The sequence below is a fragment of the Scardinius erythrophthalmus genome, assembly GCF_964197995.2.
Source record: "Scardinius erythrophthalmus genome assembly, chromosome: 24".
NCBI classification, from domain to species: Eukaryota; Metazoa; Chordata; class Actinopteri; order Cypriniformes; family Leuciscidae; genus Scardinius; species Scardinius erythrophthalmus.
In genome coordinates, this window is record NC_138244.1 from 26,010,234 (window position 1) to 26,030,164 (window position 19,931).

Genomic DNA, 19,931 nt, shown 5'->3' on the forward strand with positions numbered 1-19,931 from the left:
TGTAAGCGTTCCTGCGGCGTGCTATCAGAGTTCCTCTGCTGTGGAGGATATTATGTATGTCTATATATGCAGTAGCAGCAATGTGTCCAACATGCTCACAGCAGCATGTCTCTGTATGTCTTGGCAGTAGCAGTCCCTGTACTTTCTCTGCAGCAACAATAACAAAAGGAACAGTGATAGCTGCAGTTACAGTGTGCGTAGCAGGTCTAGTCCACTAAGAACAAGTACATTAACATTGTCATTCCCTTTAGCTGTAATTACTGAAATGTTCTAAATGGTGTTTTTATATTCGGGTAAGAAAAAAGTTATTAAAAAACAAACAAACAATCAAATCAATTTAACCATTACCCATAGCTATGCTTTGTATTATCAAAACTGGACGCATTTTTAAAAAGATCTGTTTTAAGAACAATTTCATTGCACATATAAACACACTTTGCCACTTTGTTTTTTGAGTGCCCCCTGAAGTACTGAACATTTTAGGTGTCTCATTTACTTTACAAACCCAGTTGAATCAAGTGTGTGGAGAGATTTCAAAGCTACAATCCTTGGGCCCAAAGAAGATACAGTGAGAAACAGTGGGCTATGGCAGGGCTTGCACCATCTGTGTGCTTTTAATAGGGTATGGCACCTACCCAGGTCCCTGTCAAACACCAACCATAGACTATACACATCTAGCTGGGCTATTATTGCTGTACTTCTCCATCTACAGCTCGTTCAGATCCACTTCTGAACCTATTCTCCAGCAGGACCCTTAGAGCCCGCACTTAATGACTAAGTGCAACTTTTATTCCTGTGTTGACCTATTTCATATTGGTTGGGACGTATAGGCAGTTATCTCTATCGTTTCAGTTATTGAACCTTGGACAAGCACAATAAAGTGGAAAATTAAGGGCAAAAAAATGTTCCTTTCTAATCAATTGATGATTAGGTAAGGAATTAAAGTATGAATATTAGCCGTAAAGAGACTGTCAATTTTAAATGCGACCATTTATTAAATGTTAATTTTGTCAACTTTTGAGCTAACAAACATGAACCGAGAGCCAAAAAGCTCAAATTTTGATTTCACACACACCCTAGACAACCACACCACTGGTATCCAAATAAGGGCTCTTGAGGGGTGACTAACTGATAAATATGGATGAGACAGTTTATAAAGAAGATTGAAAAGGATTGATAGACATTAGCAAATGGAGATTGCCCACAGCTGTCTCACATTTCTAAAGAGGACAGAATTTATTTTCTTTTTTGATTTTTTTTCCCCTTTCCACACCCACGAAACCGTCACAGAGAATCTATCACATAACCCTGTATACAGTGAGACACAGATCCTTCTTATTGGACCAAACAGATGCATTGCCCGCGGCTGCAGCTGCCCACACACAGCTAAAACACACACACTTTTCCTCAGGGCTGAGCACAGGAGACTCCATATGCACTCAGCAGAGCATTAAAGCTTTACTTGAATGAATAGCGCTCTTTAAACGTGCTTCTTACAGCAGGAAGCTTCTGGGATGTGAGCTCACATGCCCAGATCAAACTTTTGATGGCTAAGACTTGATATTGTCATTTTACTGTAATAATGTTTGCTCATTGTAGACCTTGCCGATTATTATCTCCAAGTTGTGTTATCTGCTGGATATTATTAAAATTAGTATTTTGAAAGATGTTCTACCCTTGTGAAAAAGAAGTGCATTTTAGCATACCTTTTAAAAGTATTGTCTTTAAAAAATGGTTGTAAAGTGTACTGCTGAATATACTGATAAGCTTTTATGGTAATGCAATTTAGTACATTTAAAATATAACAACTGTAAATGTAATATTGAGTAACACACTACAATTGGAAAATGTCAGTCAACACATCAAAAAATGTACTACTTTAAACCTTGACAAAAGATTATTAAAATGCAATGATTTAAAATGTACTTTACTAACTTTGGTAACACTTAATTCTACAATGTCCTTGTTACATGTAGTTACAATAGTAATAACTATAAATGATGCATAACTACATGCAACTAACTCTAAACCAAACTCTAATCCTGACCCTATAGTACGTTTGTAGTAACACTTTTGATATTCCAATAGTCCACTTTAGATATTCTACTAAAAATGAAATTAAATACACTTTATTATCCTAAAGGGTAAATTTGTCTTGGACTCAAGGTGCATTTGGATCCATAAACAATAAATGCAACAATACATAATAACAAATTTAAACACTTGATATTGTACTAACTATAGGTAACTTTGCAAGTACATGTCATTAACTCTCAATAGATTATTAGTAGACCGTCTGCTTAATATCTGCTCACTCTATTTTGATGGTCCCCGAACATCCATTCTACTGACTAAGTAACTTTGGAAGTACATGTCAATTCATTCTACTGACCCAAACCACAGTCCTAATCCAGGGGCACAAGTTACACGTCTAACAGCTCTTGAAGCAAAGAACACCAACAAGGGTTGCCAAAGGTGACAAAAGTGTTATCAATTGGGTGAACAACAGAAATAAAACATCGATAGATAGTGAGAATGTTGAAAAACAGTTTTGGGGACAGAAGAACAAGCCTTTCCTAATGTGGAAATTTACATGTCCATGATCAATTTCAGTTGGCAGTCTAGTGTTTAATGAGCCTGATGTACATAACAAAGATGTTTTATAAAAAAAAAAAAAAAAAAAAAAAAGGTTCTCTCTCCCAATTGGAGTCTTATTTGGGAGATTATATGGGTAGCAATTGTTTTTGCCTAATTCGATAAGTCATATACCTGAATATATACTGAATCCTAAAACATACCCTTTACAGGGGATTGGAGCTTAACCTAAACTTAAGGGACATAACCCAGGGATTTGTGCTGGAACCAAACACTAAACCTATCCCTTACAGGGGATTGGGGCTTAATTTAACCCCAGGCGGAGTAACCCTGTTCCATAACTGACCCTGTATCTAAACTGCACCTTAACCTCTCATGGAGATTGACACTCAATTAAACCCTAATAGCCCATACCTTTGTTTTTAAATGGGAAGGGGAGGTCAAATCAGTGGAGGTAATGGATCAGCACCATCACAAACACACTGGGGCCAGTCCAAGTTACTTATTGTTAGTAAAATATCTAAAGTGGACTCTCAAAATAAAGTGGTACGATATAGGTAGTTATTTAATGCTCTGTAAATGTATACTTACACTGTAACAAGGACACCTTAAAATTAAGTGTAAGCAAAACATTTATTTGAAATGATACAGTCATGAAAGTGTACTCTTTAAGTACACATTATTTCATTAATATTATTTTATATGCAAGTTTTATTAAAAATATACTTGCGGATTTGTATGGATTTGAGGTATTCTACAAGTGCACATTTAATATAATTAGCAAACTTTTTCACAAAGCTCATATGTACCCACTTGGCATACACTTGCACATTTATGTATACATCCTTTACTGGGATGCTAGTATTATAAACTTGTGCATATGTATACATGTGTATATGTATATGTGTACTTACAGAATGGGAACCCAGATAACCCATACTGCAGCGGTATCGAGGGCGTTCTAGAAGCGTATTATAAGAGTCTGAAGTTTGTTCGTCTCTATGGACCAACATACTTCTCCCCTGTCATTAATCATGTAGCAAGGTGAGGCCAATTTTATTTAAACATTCTTAAACGTACTCGGTTACTAATGTAACCTCGGTTCTCTCTAGAAGAGGGAACGAGTATTGCGTAAGGTTAGCTTACGCATCGGGAAAGTCTTCTTTCTTCGAGATCTGAAGCCAAAAAATTATCCTTAATTTTGTATTCATTGTCAACGCAGTGCAGCAGCCGACAGACCTAGGCAGGCTGTATAAGCGTGCTCATTGGCTGCTCGGTGGCAACTGCTTAAGCCTATCGGTGAGCGCTCTGAACGCGGCAACCAATGAGGGCGCTTCGCGCCCTCCACACCCTTCTAACCGTCAGAATGGGTGTGGTCAGTGTGTATATATTCAGTGCTCACAGGCTAAAATTCTGGTTTTCGCAGTCTGAAGCGCAAAAGCTCGTGGCGCGACACGGCAGGTTACGCAATACTCGTTCCCTCTTCTAGAGAGAACCGAGGTTACATTAGTAACCGAGTACGTTCTCTTACGAGAGGTCTCTCGTATTGCGTAAGGTTAGCTTACGCATCGGGAACCCTTTGTCAACGCCGTGTGCGCCGAGCATCCAGCCCATGAATCCCAGGGAAACCGGTGGAAAACACTTTGCTGGGAAATGTGGCCGGTCGGAGAGACGGGCCAGCGCAGTACAGGCACTTCATGCAGCATATGAAATAGAGCGGCGCGGCCGGTCTATAAACATATAACAGTACAAACAGTAGGGCCGGCAGAGCGAGCCCATACAGTACATAAGCACTCATAAGGGTAGGAGAAAAAATGACATAGTCGGTCTCACATGAAGAGAAAAAATTCCCGCGCGACAGAGAATAATACGGGCGCCAGCAGCGCGGGCCAGCACCGACAACAGCGCGTAACGGGAAATAGGAAACAGAGCGGATCAGCTGGTCTGAGTCAAACACTTCACCCTGAGTATAGTACCAGAATAGCGCCAGCATATGAACGTAGTCTGCACACGAGAAATGGGCAGAGCATACATGTCACTTATACTGACAGTATTTTTGCCTGTAGGGCAGGAACTTCCAGGTTATAAAACTTCACGAATGTTGACGGGGAGGCCCAGCCCGCCGCCATACAAATATCGTGAATAGAAATTCCGCTGGACCAGGCCCACGACGAGGCCATGCCTCTAGTGGAGTGGGCTCTGATGCCCAGTGGGCACTGCAGGTGTCTGGAGGCATAAGCTGCTGCTATCGCGTCCACTATCCACCTGGACAAGCTCTGCTTCGAGGCGGCAAGACCCTTGGTGCGTCCGCCGAAGGAAACAAAGAGCTGCTCTGCTCTGAAAGCGGCTGAGCGTGATTTAAACTCTCAGCGCCCGGACAGGGCATAGGAGGTTATCACTGTCCCCACTATCGGATGCTGGCAGAGCCGAGAGGGAAATAACTTGTGCCCTAAACGGGGTTCCAATCGTTTTTGGGATGTTACCGTTTCGGTCTGAGAATGACTTCGAGTCATTCGGCCCGAACTCAATACATGCAGGGCTGACAGATAGCGCGTGCAAATCACCCACTCGTTTGACTGAAGACAGAGCTATCAGAAAAACGTTTTTTAAGCGACAGATACTTTAGATCCGCGGATTCAAGCGGTTCAAAGGGAAAAGCCTTTAGGGCCGCTAGGACCAAGGACAGATCCCACGAGGGAACCGAGGGGGGCCGCGGGGGATTCATCCGTCTAGCTCCTCTGAGGAAGCAGACAATGAGCTCATTCCTTCCTATTGCCCGGCCGCGCGTCGTCTCAGCGAACGCTGCAATAGCGGCCACATATACTTTGAGCGTGGAAGGGGATCTGCCCTTTTCCAACAGCTCTTGTAAGAAGGAGAGCACCCGCGGGACCCCGCATGCGCGCAGATCCAAGTTTTAAGTAGCGCACCATTTAGAAAACACCGACCATTTAGACGCGTAGAGCCGTCTCGTGGAGGGGCTCTCGACTGTGTGATCGTGTTCACGACCCCTTCTGACAGGTCAACGGGTATCCGTTGATCACCCATGCATGCAGCGACCAGCGCTCTGGATGGGGATGCCAGATCGATCCACCGGCTTGGGAGAGGAGATCCTTTCTCATCGGGATCGGCCATGGGGTTGAGTGCGACAGCCTCACTAGCTCTGGGTACCAAGTTTGGGTTTCCCATCGCGGGGCTATAAGCAGCACTGAGTGGTGCGTTTCTCTGATCCTCGAAATGACCTGTGGCAACAGGGAGATCGGAGGAAAAGCATACAGCGGGAGGCTGGGCCATGTCTGGGACAGCGCGTCCTCGCTCTTCGAATAAAACTTCGGGCATTGAGCATAGTCTTTCGACGCAAAGAGGTCGATTTCCGCTCTGCCGAATAGGCGCCAGAGAAACTGGACTGTCTGGGGGTGCAGAGACCATTCTCCCGGGGGAATGTTGTCCCTGGACAGTCTGTCTGGACCGACATTCAGGTGGCCCGGCATGTGCGCGGCTCTCAGCGAGCGCAGCGAGCGGTAAGCCCACACGAGGAGGCGTTCTGTCAGCCTGCACAGATTCCTGGATCTGACACCGCCCTGTCGGTTCACATAGGATACCACGGACGTGTTGTCCGAGCGGACTAGCACATGGTGATCCCGTATGAATGGGAGGAAGCGACCGCCATCATCTCCAAACAGTTTATGTGGAGACATTTTTCCCGGTCTGACCATAGGCCAAAAGCCGGTTTGCCCTCGAACAGAGCGCCCCAGCCTGAGGTGTAAGCGTCCGTCGAGATAACTTTGCGGTGTGAGATAGTCTCCCCGCTGGTACCAGTCGGCCGCTAACCAGGGCTTCAGAGCTGAAACGCAGCTCTGAGACACTCTGATGCGAACACCGCCGGAAGCCCATGCTCTGTGAGGCACTCGGGCATTCAGCCAGCGTTGTAGCGGGCGCATTCGTAAAAGACCCAGCCGAAGCACTGCTGCGGCTGAGGCCATCCAACCCAGTAACCTCTGAAATGTTTTGAGAGGTACGGTGCTGCCCGGCCGGAGGGACGCGGCCAGGCGTCGAATGCAGCGCGCGCGCTGTGTCGACAGGTGGGCCGTGTACTGATATACCTGACCGTCGAAGTCGAATCTCAAGAATGGCCTGTGACGGGGTATTATCTGGATCTGAAAGTACGCGTCTTTTAGATCGAGAGATATAAACCAGTCCCTCGGGCGAATTTGCGCGAGAATTTGTCTGGTTGTGAGCATTTTGAACGGTCTTCTCATAAGAGCCTTGTTCAAACGTCTCAGATCCAAAATTGGTCTGAGAGCTCCGTCCTTCTTGGGAACGAGGAAATAACGGCTGTAAAAGCCCGACTCGCTCATGGAAGGGGAAACCGGTTCTATTGCCCTTTTGCACAGAAGTGTAGCTATTTCTGCTCGAAGTAGATGTGCTACTTCCACATTCACTCTGGTCTCGATACGCGCTTGAAAGCGCGGAGGGTGGCGAGCGAACTGCAGAGTATAGCCCTGTTTTACTGTGCTTAGCACCCGTTCTGATGCACCTGGAATAGCTTCCCACGCTTTTGCGTGTGCAGCCAGGGGCAGAATGGCCTCCGGGCTCCGATCGCCGCGCATCGCGGGCTCGAGAGCTCAAAACGGAGGGGCGGGCGCGGCGCAGTATGTGTGAGCGCTCGAGGGCGGGCACAGGACTTACATTTCAGGGGCGGGCGCGGCGCGCGCGCTCTTGGTGCTTAGATACGGCCTATCGCACGCAGCGATAGCTGGCCGTTTTACACACAGTGTCCCGGTGGCTTTGGACGGGGAACATATAGTGTGAGGCGCGACGCGCGATGTCGGCGTCGGGGCGAAAATGTTAGTTAGTATGTGTGAGCGCTCGAGGGCGGGCACAGGACTTACATTCAAAACATGACCGGTCGTGCGAGGCCGTGTGACAGAGCGGGCAGTGAGTAGGTGTGGGCACGGAGAAGTGGACACGTGACCTACTTCTAACACTAAAGCGGCTTTTGCCAGCTTCATGAGAGTGGGCTCTGTGAGAGACACGGGATGTATAGTGCTTGTGTACAGGGGTGAGCACAGAAACGTGGGCACATTCACTGTACTAGAAACACATACGGCGTCAGCCGTGCAACCAGACATTATGCTCTTTTGAAATTTCTCTGGGTTGCCGTGAGAACGGCGGATGCGCGCAGGCGAGCGGGTAGATACCGGCTCGTTGACTGCGGGGTAAACAGCTGCAGTAGCCGTGGCAACGGGGACTGACAGTGCGTGAAGCTTCGACGGTGGTCCAGCCGCAGAGCTGCGGGGCTTAACCGTCTTTTCTTCTCTCGTGTTTAGACGCTCATAAATACTCGAGCACCCTGAGTAGGTGTGGTGCGAGAGGCGGGTTCGCTTTCTGTAAGTAAGAAAGACTGGCCGCGAGCTCGGAGAAGCAAGCAGCATAAATTTTTATCTGCCCCCGAGAGCTGGGATCGAACGCAGATCTCCCGCACGAAAGCGTATGATTCTGCCACTGAGCCACAGGGGCAAACACATTAGCTTTCAGTTAGCGCGAGCATATAAAAAGCGACCTCATGTGTCGCGTCGGCGTTTGTTTGCAGGCGTGCGTGTGTTTAAAACAGGCTCGTTTACTGCAATAGTAATATTTCCAGTCGCCTGAACTTAAGAGGGGACTGAGAAATGTGTGAGAATTGGCGGTTGTCCAGCCATAGCGAGACTAACACACTCTCTTCTCTTTTCGCCGGTGAGTGAGGCGCGCACGCTGAACGCTGCTCGTGACCGTCCGCTTCGTCATCCCTTGAACGGCGCAATCTGCGCGGCCCAACGAGGGAGAGTGCGGGCTTGCTTTCTGTATGTAAGAAAAACTGGCCGCGAGCTCGGAGAAGCGAACAGCATAAATTTTTAACTGCCGCGAGAGCGGGGACCGAACCCGGGTCTCTAGCTTGACAGTCTAGGATTCCGCCACTGAGCCACAGGGGAGAATACATTAGTACTCGGTTAGCGTCATCATGTCTTGTGACAGCGTTTGCTTGCAGGCGAGCGTGTATTTATAACAGGCTCGTATACTGCAATAGTAACAATTCCAGTTGCCTGAACTTAAGAGGGGACTGAGAAATGTGTGAGAAATGGAGGTTATAGTCCAGGCCACAGCGGGACGAAAACACTCTGTTCCCCTTTCACCGGTGAGTGACGCGCGAGGACGGAGTAGCTTTCTTGTAACGTAAAGAGAGCTCCAAGACCGTCCGCTCCTGCCATCCCTTGTGAGCGGCGCAGTTTGCGCGGCTCGAACAGAGGGAGAGGAAACTCGCTCCGAGACCGTCCGCTCCTGCCATCCCTTGTGAGCGGCTCAGTTTGCGCGGCTCGAACAGAGGGAGAGGAAACTCGCTCCGAGACCGTCCGCTTCTGCCATCCCTTGTGAGCGGCGTAGTTGCACGGCTCGAACAGAGGGAGAGTACGGGTATCTATCACATTCGCCTCATCTCCTGACGCGGTGGCGGCGCGGGCGAGAGCCGGCGGTTGAGCGGCCGGGAGGGAGAGAGCGAGAAAGAGCTCGAGGGAGAGGTTCCGGCGAGCTCCTCAGTCACAACAGTCTCCGGTGGTCGCTGCGAGCGGCGCTTCTTATTGCGCGGCCCGGCAGGGACAGGCGGAGTGACAGCTTGGTCGAAAGCTTCAAGTCGAGCCCGCAGGGTCGACATTGAAAGCTCTTCGCACTCGGAGAGTGCGGTGGCGGCGTGCCCGCGGCCCAGGCGGAGAGCGCAGAGAGGTGGCGGTCTCCGTTGCTGAGCGGGGCGCGGCATGAGCCGCAGGAAAAACGAGGCGTTTTTACAAAAACGCCTCGTGCTCTTTAGAATACACACAGTAACAGTAATAATGTAAAGGATATGTCGCCGGATAGCGTAGCAGGCACGGATGGCTGAAGGCGGCGAAGACGGCCGGCTTCCTCAGGCGCTGTCCTAAGCTTGCTGGTCGCTGGTTTCAATGGCGGCGGCTCTCAAGATCCAGCGATGCGAAGAGCGTCGCTGAAGACAAGAAAATCAGAATTTTAGCCTGTGAGCGCTGAATATATACACGCTGGCCACACCCATTCTGACGGTTAGAAGGGTTCATCCCTCATTGGTTGCCGCATTCAGAGCGCTCACCGATAGGCTTAAGCAGTTGCCACCGAGCAGCCAATGAGCACGCTTATACAGCCTGCCTAGGTCTGTCGGCTGCTGCACTGCGTTGACAATGAATACAAAATTAAGGATACTTTTTTGGCTTCAGATCTCGAAGAAAGAAGACTTTCCCGATGCGTAAGCTAACCTTACGCAATACGAGAGACCTCTCGTAAGAGAACACTATTTATCACACTTGTTATAATTGCAAAGCATTGTTCATGGATGTGGAGGAGAGAAAATATGTGGAGTCCAACGGAGGCAAGAAGCTAATAACCCATGTGCAGCTTTATTCCAAATAAACATGAACCAATAAACTATAAACAAAGACTTGGCTTGGCTTGGCTTGACAAGAAACATAACCATAAACAGACATGACAGAATCGAAGCAAGTCTATATAAAATAAACTCCTAATTGAAACAACCAAGCATAAAACATGCATATCAAAGCACAGGATAATAATCAACTAAACAAGAAACAGGTGAGCCCAATCTGTAACCAAGGAAACAAACTCAGTTAGAAACCTGGACACCAAGAAAACAGAAACAAAGCACAGGAAAACAAGAAAACAGATACTAAATAACAAAAATAATTCTCTGAGTCCCAGCAACATAATATGTACTCTACACATTTGACAATTACAGCCATACACTGTAAAATATCCCATTAAAGTTACAGTAAAACAGCAGCTTTTGCCTGAAATCCATTATAAAACTATTGTGACAATATTTCAGGTATAATGGGATGGAATTTTGGAGCTGTATATTTTACAACATATAACTTTATTTCATTAAGTGATATTCGATTCATATACCAAGCTTATTCGAGCTATCAAAATATGCTTTGTATATACCAATATGTACTGACCATGATAATAAAAGTGGTACAATAGAAAACCATATGAAGAATCATGTTGAAACTAAAATAATGCAACAAACATTGACTTAGTAACAGAAAATGTTATACAAATTCCCCTAATGCATATTACTAATCACAAAAAGAAATGAAACTACGTAAAAGTAAAATATATGATTTGCCACACAGGGACATCTGGGAATGTCCTTTTATTCATTGTAAATTAAATGGTAATTTATAATTTTTGCCTTCAAAAACCATACATTTGACAGTGTTTTACAGTAAAAGTATTCAGACACCTTTATTTTTTCCACAATTTGATATACTGCAGTATTAGGCTACAAATCTGTAAATGTTACATACTAAAATGTTATGTTATTTCAACCTAGTGCCTCATTAGAGAACCAATTGTAGACAAAAATTACCATAAATGTATACCATCCAGGTGCTTTTGACTTTTTTTATGTACTTTTCTTTGTGACACTAGGATGGATTAGATTTTAATTGTGATTCAGTCCTGTGTCTGTTACAAGGATATGAAGTAATCAGCTTTCTTCTTTGCAGATATGCATCATTAGTAAAGGATGGTTCAGAATACTTCATCCTCCTCATCATCTCTGATGGGGTCATCTCCGACATGGCTCAAACTAAAGAATCTATCGTAAACGTAAGTTCAAAAACACAGTTCTTGGAAACATTACACCGTTCAGAAAAACAAAATGAAAAGACAAGTGTGGCATATTTCTAAAAATGACAATGAACAGCTGACACCAACTTTTGTGGTATCACTTTATTTATCAGCAATTTAACAGCAAGATTTTTACATAATGACCCATCGTGTCCCTAAGGCTACGTTCACATTGTCAGTCCAAATCCAATTATTTGTGTATCCAATTGGAATCTGATCTAAAATTATTGACCGTCCACATTGTGTACCGCATCTGTTCAGATCCGATTTGTGTGTCCCGTGGCGCTCTTTTGTTTTTCGAAATATCTGCATTGGTTTCTATGGGAATTATGCTGCGTTTGGTAGGTATACGCCAAAAACAACAACAACCCCAACATGGAGGGGTTTGCATTACAGACGTCATCTTGTCTTATTTACAACATGACAATGTGTCGCCGCGGCGCTGGACTACTGTGTGTTATGAGGCTGGTATATGTGGTGTCTCCGCTGGTCTCAAAACATGTCTCTGTTATTTTGTCATTTTCTGCTCTTCCGGCACTTTGCAACAACACAAGCTTGTTTCTGCAATGACTTTCAGCATGTTTCCTATAACAAGATCTGATGTTTATGTTTTACTTGGCATGAGAAAGTCACATAAACCATGTAAAATCTGATCAGAGCAGTCAGACTGAAACTGGATCAAAGCTCAGGGAAGGAGGAGGCGGGAACCGGCGAACGTTTTACACACTTTAATCATAAAATGAACAAAGTCTGAACGTAGCCTTGGTTATGCCTCAACCCTGTTACTGTCTCGTTTGATCTGTGTTTGTGTTTGTTGAGTTGGACTTTGAGCTAGTTTTGCTCTCCTCCCAGTTCGGTTTTCTTTGTCTCTGTTCATCTGTTGTCATAGTGTTTGATTTACCCTCATGTGTCACACTTGTTTCTAGTTAATTATCTCGTTTAGTCCCTTGTGTTTGCCTGTGTGTGGCCAGTTTCAGTTGTCCCTTGTCCATTATAGTCAATGTATGCTTTTTTTCCCCATCAATCTCTTTATTAAATTTTGAACATGAAATAAGAACAAACAAAGTTCCCCTTCACATACATGTATGCTTTTTGATAAGTTCTGAGATACCTGATCATTTTGTTATTTGGATTTTGTTATTAATATAGACTTCTGCACATAGATCCTGCTTTTAGTTTCATCTTTTGCCTCAACCACGCTCTGACAGAGTTACCATAAATCAACAAATCCATGAACGTATCATAAAGACATCCTACAGAATTGAATTATTTGTCCAAATTTGATTTTATGTTTGTAACTTAGTTATGATCTTAAAATGTCAACCCTGTTTCCATGATTTTGCAATAGACGACTGGTAATTGTTTTTAAAAAGGAGCTTGTCGTTTTACTGCCTTGAGCATAAGATTTATAATGTCAAATGGGGTTTATGTGCAACAAACGTAAGTATTCTGTAAAACGGGTTGCATCGCTATCGGTTCAGGTCTTTTGAATGTGTTTCATTAAATATAGAGCTGTTTTAATGAAGATGTCTTCAAAGGAGCTACCAAAGATGAGCATAATCGATGTCCATTAGAATGCAGATTGATTTCTAAAAGTTTTTTTATTTTCTTAACATCTCTTAACATTTATTTTTTTCTAGCTAGGTTAGCTTATTGCCTTAAAAGTCCATAGACATCAGCGTCAGTTAACACTTTCTCCGACAAACGGATGTGATAAGACCTGTTTTCCTGTTTGTTCATGTGATGTTCGACACCAAGCCTATTAAACTGTAAAATGGTCAGCCCTGTTACTGTCCACCCTGTTTTCTTTCTGAAGGCATAACTATGTCCCCAGCATATACTGTATATGGTACCATGCAAAATGATCCTTAATAAAAAAGTCCAAGTTTGTTTACTTTGTAAACAACAGGCCTAACCATTCATCATTCTAATCACTACAAGAGATTATTGGATGAAGAATGAGACAATCATTGCACTGAATAAAACAGAAGAATTTACGCCCACTTACAAAAGTTGTTGATTCCTCTTTGTGGATACTATTACAACAAGTATACATAATTAGAAAAATGCCTTAAATTGAATCCATTTGTCTTTCCTTCAAAACACGTCAACCGAGGCACTGAAATGTGATATTGTACAGACTGTGATGGGCAGAGACTATTTGAACAGTGGCAAGAGTCGTTCATAATGTGTCAGTGTGCAGATGAGCAAAGAACATTACATGAGCTATTTGAATGTGCCTCATATTTCCATAATTACATCCCACTGGCTGCCAGCCCATGGCACTTTCCTCAAATATGGTATAAAGTAAGGCTCAAACTTTAAATAAGCATAACATTTAAATCAAATTTATAAGAAATAAAAATAAACTACAGAATACGTTGCAAGTAACAGTTACATATTTGTATATTTTCAACTAAAATTGAGCCATCATTTAGAAGGGGTCCATGTTTAACATTAACAGTCTTTTTTTTTTTCTTAAAATACCTTGGTAACAGGGTTGAATAGTAGATTTTGACAAATACATTCAACAAATAATGTGTGTTAAAATTGAGAAAACTGAATAAGATTATTTACTTGTCCTACTGGTATGCTAGATGACCGGTCCAAAAGATGACCCTTCCTGTATGTCACAAAGGTCACAAAAACTTGTTTTATATAAATAAATCATATGGTAACAGGGTTGAACATAAAATGCAGGACAATTAGGATTACATTTTTGATCATTCAAATTAGTTATAATAAAGCAAATATAGTCATTTAAAGTGTTTATTAGCTATTAGTAAATTAGCCATTGCTTTAAAAAAACAGTTTGCACTCAATGCAACATTATGACTACAAGTCTGTTTTGTGCATGTTTCATTATGCAAATGTTGAGTCATATGAGGAGTGTATTCTTGGGGGTCTTGTTTTAATGAACTCTTCCCTTCTGTTCAAGGCCTCTAGTCTTCCCATGTCAATTATAATCGTTGGAGTCGGGCCGGCCGAATTTGACGGTAAGATGAGAGAGAAGTGTGTGTCTTTGAGGATGTGTGAAGATGTGATGTGATATCAGTCCAGTCCATCAGAGGCACAGAAGACCAGATCAGATCAAAAGAGAAATGTTTCACACATGTTCCAGTGAGACCAATCAGAAATGTTCCAAAACGTCATTAGTAGTGTGTGTACTATAAGAGCTTTGATTTTTCCATTGGCTTATCAGTTCATTCCTTAACTAACCCTGCACCTCTCCTTTCATCTGGTAAATGTGTGATCCAGTTACTTTTGGTTAAACTTTTCTCTCTGCCTATTGTGGATTTGTATAATTTCATATTATTTGTATTGTAATAGTGCAATTCAATATGAATAATTTGCACTCACTGATATCGTTGTTTGTGTGTCATGACCACTAGAAAATTTATTTTGAAATTGAAATTATGACTGTACAATTATTTAAAAGCAGGCGAGTGTTAAAAGGTAAAAGTACACTATGTTACTTTTGGCGCTCTAGCGGTTAATAAACAAAACTGCATGCGTCTTGAGGAAGAACATTGTAGCATCCGGAGCTCCTTCACTCTGTTTCTGTTTATGTACAGCACATGTGTCAAACTCAAGGCCCGCGGGCCAAATCCGGCCCGCCACATTATTTTATATGGCCCGCGAGAGCATATGGAAATTTAGGCTGCCGAGAAATTTCGGCCGAAAATAACATTTTCGTTTTTTGACCGAAAGATACTAAAAAGCCGCCGCCGCGCCCCTCCGTGTTCTGCGATGGTTTGACTCTGGCTCAACGTGTTTTATGACTTTGCGTGCGAGTCCGCTTCCGAAGATGCATAACTTCTAAGCGCGTTCCGCTGTGTGTGTGCGCTGTGCTCTCCGCTCCGTGTTCACAGCGCGTTCTGCTCAATCTTCCGCAAGCAACCTCCGCGTGTGTGTGTGTGTCTGTGTGTGTGTGTGTGTTGCGAGCTCTGCTCACGCTCACCGGAAAGGCAAAGTCCGCTAAAAAAACGTGCCGACATGAAATTTCTCTGGACTTGTTTCTTTTTGCAATAGCACTACTGTGCTGTAACATGTGTATAGTCATGGTGTGTATAGCCGTGCTGGGCAACACTGGTAAAATTACACGAATCACGATCCTCTCGTTCACTGGTCCTCCCTGCTCTGCTCATGCTTTGATAAAAATAGCTTTGTAGGACTATACTTTATTTTGACAATTGGTCAAAAAATAAATCTGTTAAATCTGATTCTGCTGCATAGAACTGATTAAAGAATAATATATTGATATTTTATATTATTTTAATATACTGTAGGTACCAGTATTAACCTTTGCACCATTTGTATCACTCCGCTTGTCTGTGTTTGCGCGACTTGCATCATTAAGCCAGTAGGTGGCGACAAGTGACTGTCTTTATGAGTGAACAATTTAACTTAAAACTGATTAGTGCCAAAAACAATGATTAACTCAGGAAAGAAAGTTGCTGAAACCAATCTTTAATGCTAATATAAATTGCTCATTTGCCTCTGGACACAAAAAGATTGCACTGATGTTTGATTGAAATGTAACATCTATGCAAAATAATCCTTGAAAGATTTCTCATTTAAGGCCATTCCTGTTTGGAATATGTGATTGTGTATTGTCAACAATAAGCAGAAACATTCTGCATTTCCATTTTGTTGTCTGGATCATTCATTGCAATATTTATCCTCGTTCACATTTTTAAGACTCTGTTATCTTGACAAATAATTTATGCTACTGCCCACTGACATGCTTTTAAAGCTATTGTTATCCAATTTTTTTGGCCTTTAAACACCTTAAAATGCACATATGTAGGTCTGAGAAATCCAAATTTTCTCGGGGGAGCAAGCCCCCGAACCCCCCTAACTACATCACATTTCAATACGCATGACTGTGTGGTAATGTGTGCTGGTGTGGCTACAGTGCCAAGGTTGAATTTTTGAGCCAGTTTACCCTTGCATATATATACAATAATACATTATTCTCTGTATCAAATCATTATTACCTAGCCCCTGATGTTTTTAAAACCTAGAAACACCCCTCTAAATGCATATATATTTGTAACTTAAATAAGTAATAATCAAATAAAGAGACACTATATTAACATTTTAAAAGTCTTACAGTTACAACCGGCCCTTTGAGGGCAGCCATAATGCTGAATTGGCCCTCAGTGAAAATGAGTTTGACACCCCTGATGTACAGCATATGACGAGTCACGCAGGTACTGGGATAATCTGCAGCGGTTGGCTTCCCACCCAGTCTAAAATGGTCGGAATAATAAACACTTATTATATATATACTTACTGTAGTGATTCAGCATAAGACAAAATATGGATTCATGATGTATTTGCTTATACATTTTGTGAATTTTGAAACAAAAAAGGTTACATAGTGTACCTTAAAGGGATAGTTCACACAAAAATAATCCCATAATTTACTCTCCCTCAAGCCATCCTAGGTGTATATGACTTTCTTCTTTCAGCCAAACAAAATGGGAGTTAAATTATAATATCCTGGCAGTGAATGGTACCTTTTTTGAAGCCTAAAAAAGCACATCCATCCATCATAAAAGTAATCCATACGGCTCCAGGGGTTAATAAAGGCCTTCTGAAGCGAAGCGATGCCTTTTTGTAAGAAAAATATCCATATTTAATACTTTATTAACTATAATCACTGGCTTCCGGTAACGGCCTTACGCGTGTCTATTTCCAGCGGAAGAGTGACCTCTGACCGGACGCATGACGAATGACCTCTGACCCGATGAATGACGAATGACCTCTGACCCGATGCATGACAAATGACCCGACGCATGATGAATGACCTCTGACCTGACAGATGACGAAATGACCTCTGACCCGACGCATGATGAATTACGCATGACGAATGACCTCTGACCCGATGCGACGCATGACAAATGACCTCTGACCCGATGCGACGCATGACGCAGGACCTCTGACCCGATGCGACGCATGACAAATGACCTCTGACCCGATGCGACGCATGACAAATGACCTCTGACCCGACGCATGGCGAATGACCTCTGACCCGACGCATGACAAATGACCTCTGACCCGACGCATGACAAATGACCTCTGACCCAATGCGACGCATGGCGAATGACCTCTGACCCGACACATGGCGAATGACCTCTGACCCGACGCATGACGAATGACCTCTGACCCGACGCATGACAAATGACCTCTGACCCGACACATGGCGAATGACCTCTGACCCGACACATGGCGAATGACCTCTGACCCAACGCATGACGAATGACCTCTGACCCGAAGCATGACGTAGGATCTAGGAGTAGCGTAAGCTTAAGGCGGGCGTACACGGTGCGATTTTTGCTGTTTTTACGAGCTCGCAGATAATTTTTTTCACTCGGGAGAAATCGAGTGGAATCGGTGATGCTCGCATGGTCGTGGCTCGCAGCGTGTGAGAGGAATTACGAGCCGAGCCGAGCACGTTATGAGCACCTCCCCGACCTCCCGATCATCTTTAAACATGTTTAAAAAATTCGGGGAGTCGGCCCGATTTTCACCAGCTGTCCCCTATTTCCAAATTATACACAACCACGTGGGGCTATACCTCAGTGGCAGCAACCATACAGCGTGCGCATACACTGTCTCTCTCCCTCTCTCACACTCTCACACACCCACACACACACACTTCTCTCAATTAAAATAATAATAATAATAATATTAAATAAAAATAATTAAATACAAATAATAATTCTCTCTCTCTCTCTCTAGTTTTTATGTTGAATGGCTACTGTTCTCTGCTTTGCAACAAATCATTTGCACACACATTTCGGTCATTTTTTCTATCTGAAGCTTTGCCATGCAACATTGACGGTCTCTGTGTTTAGCGCGAAAGCTCACGTGATTGCTGCCGGCTCGGGATAAAATTCGTGCAGGACAGTCGTGCCGTGTACCAGCTGCATTGACGCGATTATCAGTTAAACTGACTCGCAACGTGTGCAATATCTCACGACCTCCCGAGTGTCCGATCCTGGTCCGAACTCGCACCGTGTACGCCCGCCTTTAGACGTCTCTCGTGATTCAAACAAGCAGCGCTGGGCAACAAACTCAAGCTCCTCCCTCATTTCTCTTTAAAAAATCCAGATTTTAGACTTCTAATTCTAACCGGTGTTTTGTTTTGCTCTATCCTCTGTGCTTCCGCGTTCATCGATACGTCATGCGTCGGGTCAGAGGTCACTCTTCCGCTGGAAATAGACACACGTTACCGGAAGCCAGTGATTATAGTTTATAAAGTTATGGATATTTTTTACCTTTACAATTAAATAGTCTATTTTTGCTACTGTACCTTTAAGACTTCAATATGTAAATTACTTTATGAACCTGGCGTATCGATAGTTTTGTGGTTAAATTTGAATAAACGTTGTGTACTGGGGTAAAAGTTTTGCATTCTGAAAGTCGGGGGTTCCTACACACTAAACCAAGCCCTAATGAAGCTTTATTCAAGTGGAGATGCAGTGAATTGGAATAGTTTCTCTGCTTTTGGTCACATGACAGGGTGTTACTCTCACAAACCCTTGCATTCGTCCTCTGAGTTCGTCCTCGTTGCATTCGTCCTCACCACCCCAATGAAATCAGAGGATTAGTGGTGTCATAAACAGTAGTGAGAAAAAAATCCAAATTTCCATTAAATAGTGGCTTTACGTCAAAACTAAAAACCTTGGTCTTTGCTGGGCTCACAATTTGTATAATGTTTGATAATTAGTTTTTCCTTTAATGGAGATGAAGCCTGATTTATATGCAGATCCCAGTGTTCTCGTTATCTCAGCACAGTCATGATCTGCTCTTTGAACTCATTTCACAGCTGCTGCTGCATTAAATGATGTGTTTGAACTCGTATGAAATCAATGATAGCACACTTCAATATAACAGCCTGAGTCGAGTAGAAGCACCACATGATTGTTTTTCCTGTGGCATTTTCTTCCATTTGACAGAGATGATTGAACTAGATGGAGATGAGGTCAGGATATCATCCAGGGGTCGCTTTGCAGAGAGAGACATTGTGCAGGTGAGTTTTCCAGCCGTGAATCTCATGTATCTATGGACCGAAATAGTAAGGCAGTATTCCAGGTGATTTTAACCTGATATATCTACAGCATTTGAAGCAGATATTGTGGTAATTACTGGACAATATCTTTTGGATATGAGGTAATGTTACAACATAGTAAAAGGGTAACAAACATTTCTGCTTTTAAATGCTTACAGCTCTTGTGAAAAAGAAGTACACTTTTGCATTCATTTAAAGAGAGAATTTTAATTTGTGTGAAAACTAAATGTAATGTTTTTGGATACTTATCTGCATGTTAATTGCAATTAGATGAAAACTTTTTAAGTTTAAATGTATATTAGTTGCAGTTAGCTGAACTTTAGAGTGCTTTTTGATCCAGTTCAGCAGGACATAAGAACATCGTTATTTGTAATTTCATAATTACACCTCTTCTGTTGTCTTTGAAACATCGTTAGCGTGTACTGGTTAAAGGATTTTAGGTAAAATACGATATACTTTGTCATTTCTATTGAAACTTGTATGTGATGTATTTAAGTATATTTGTAATTACATATCCATATAACACACTACAGTTAAAATTGTAATCAAGCACTTTTCATGTGCT

At 43.1% G+C, this 19,931-nt stretch overlaps 1 protein-coding gene across 1 annotated transcript in view; it reads left to right on the forward strand.

The window, feature by feature from the left end:
* cpne8 (copine VIII) overlaps positions 1-19,931 on the forward strand; it is an 88,704-nt gene that overhangs the window by 67,466 nt on the left and 1,307 nt on the right. Inside the window, exons 16-19 of the mRNA XM_081356876.1 lie at positions 3,512-3,639; positions 11,160-11,262; positions 14,222-14,279; positions 19,254-19,327. Of these exons, the coding sequence (XP_081213002.1) occupies positions 3,512-3,639; positions 11,160-11,262; positions 14,222-14,279; positions 19,254-19,327 (363 nt within the window). The remainder of the gene's footprint in view (positions 1-3,511; positions 3,640-11,159; positions 11,263-14,221; positions 14,280-19,253; positions 19,328-19,931) is intronic.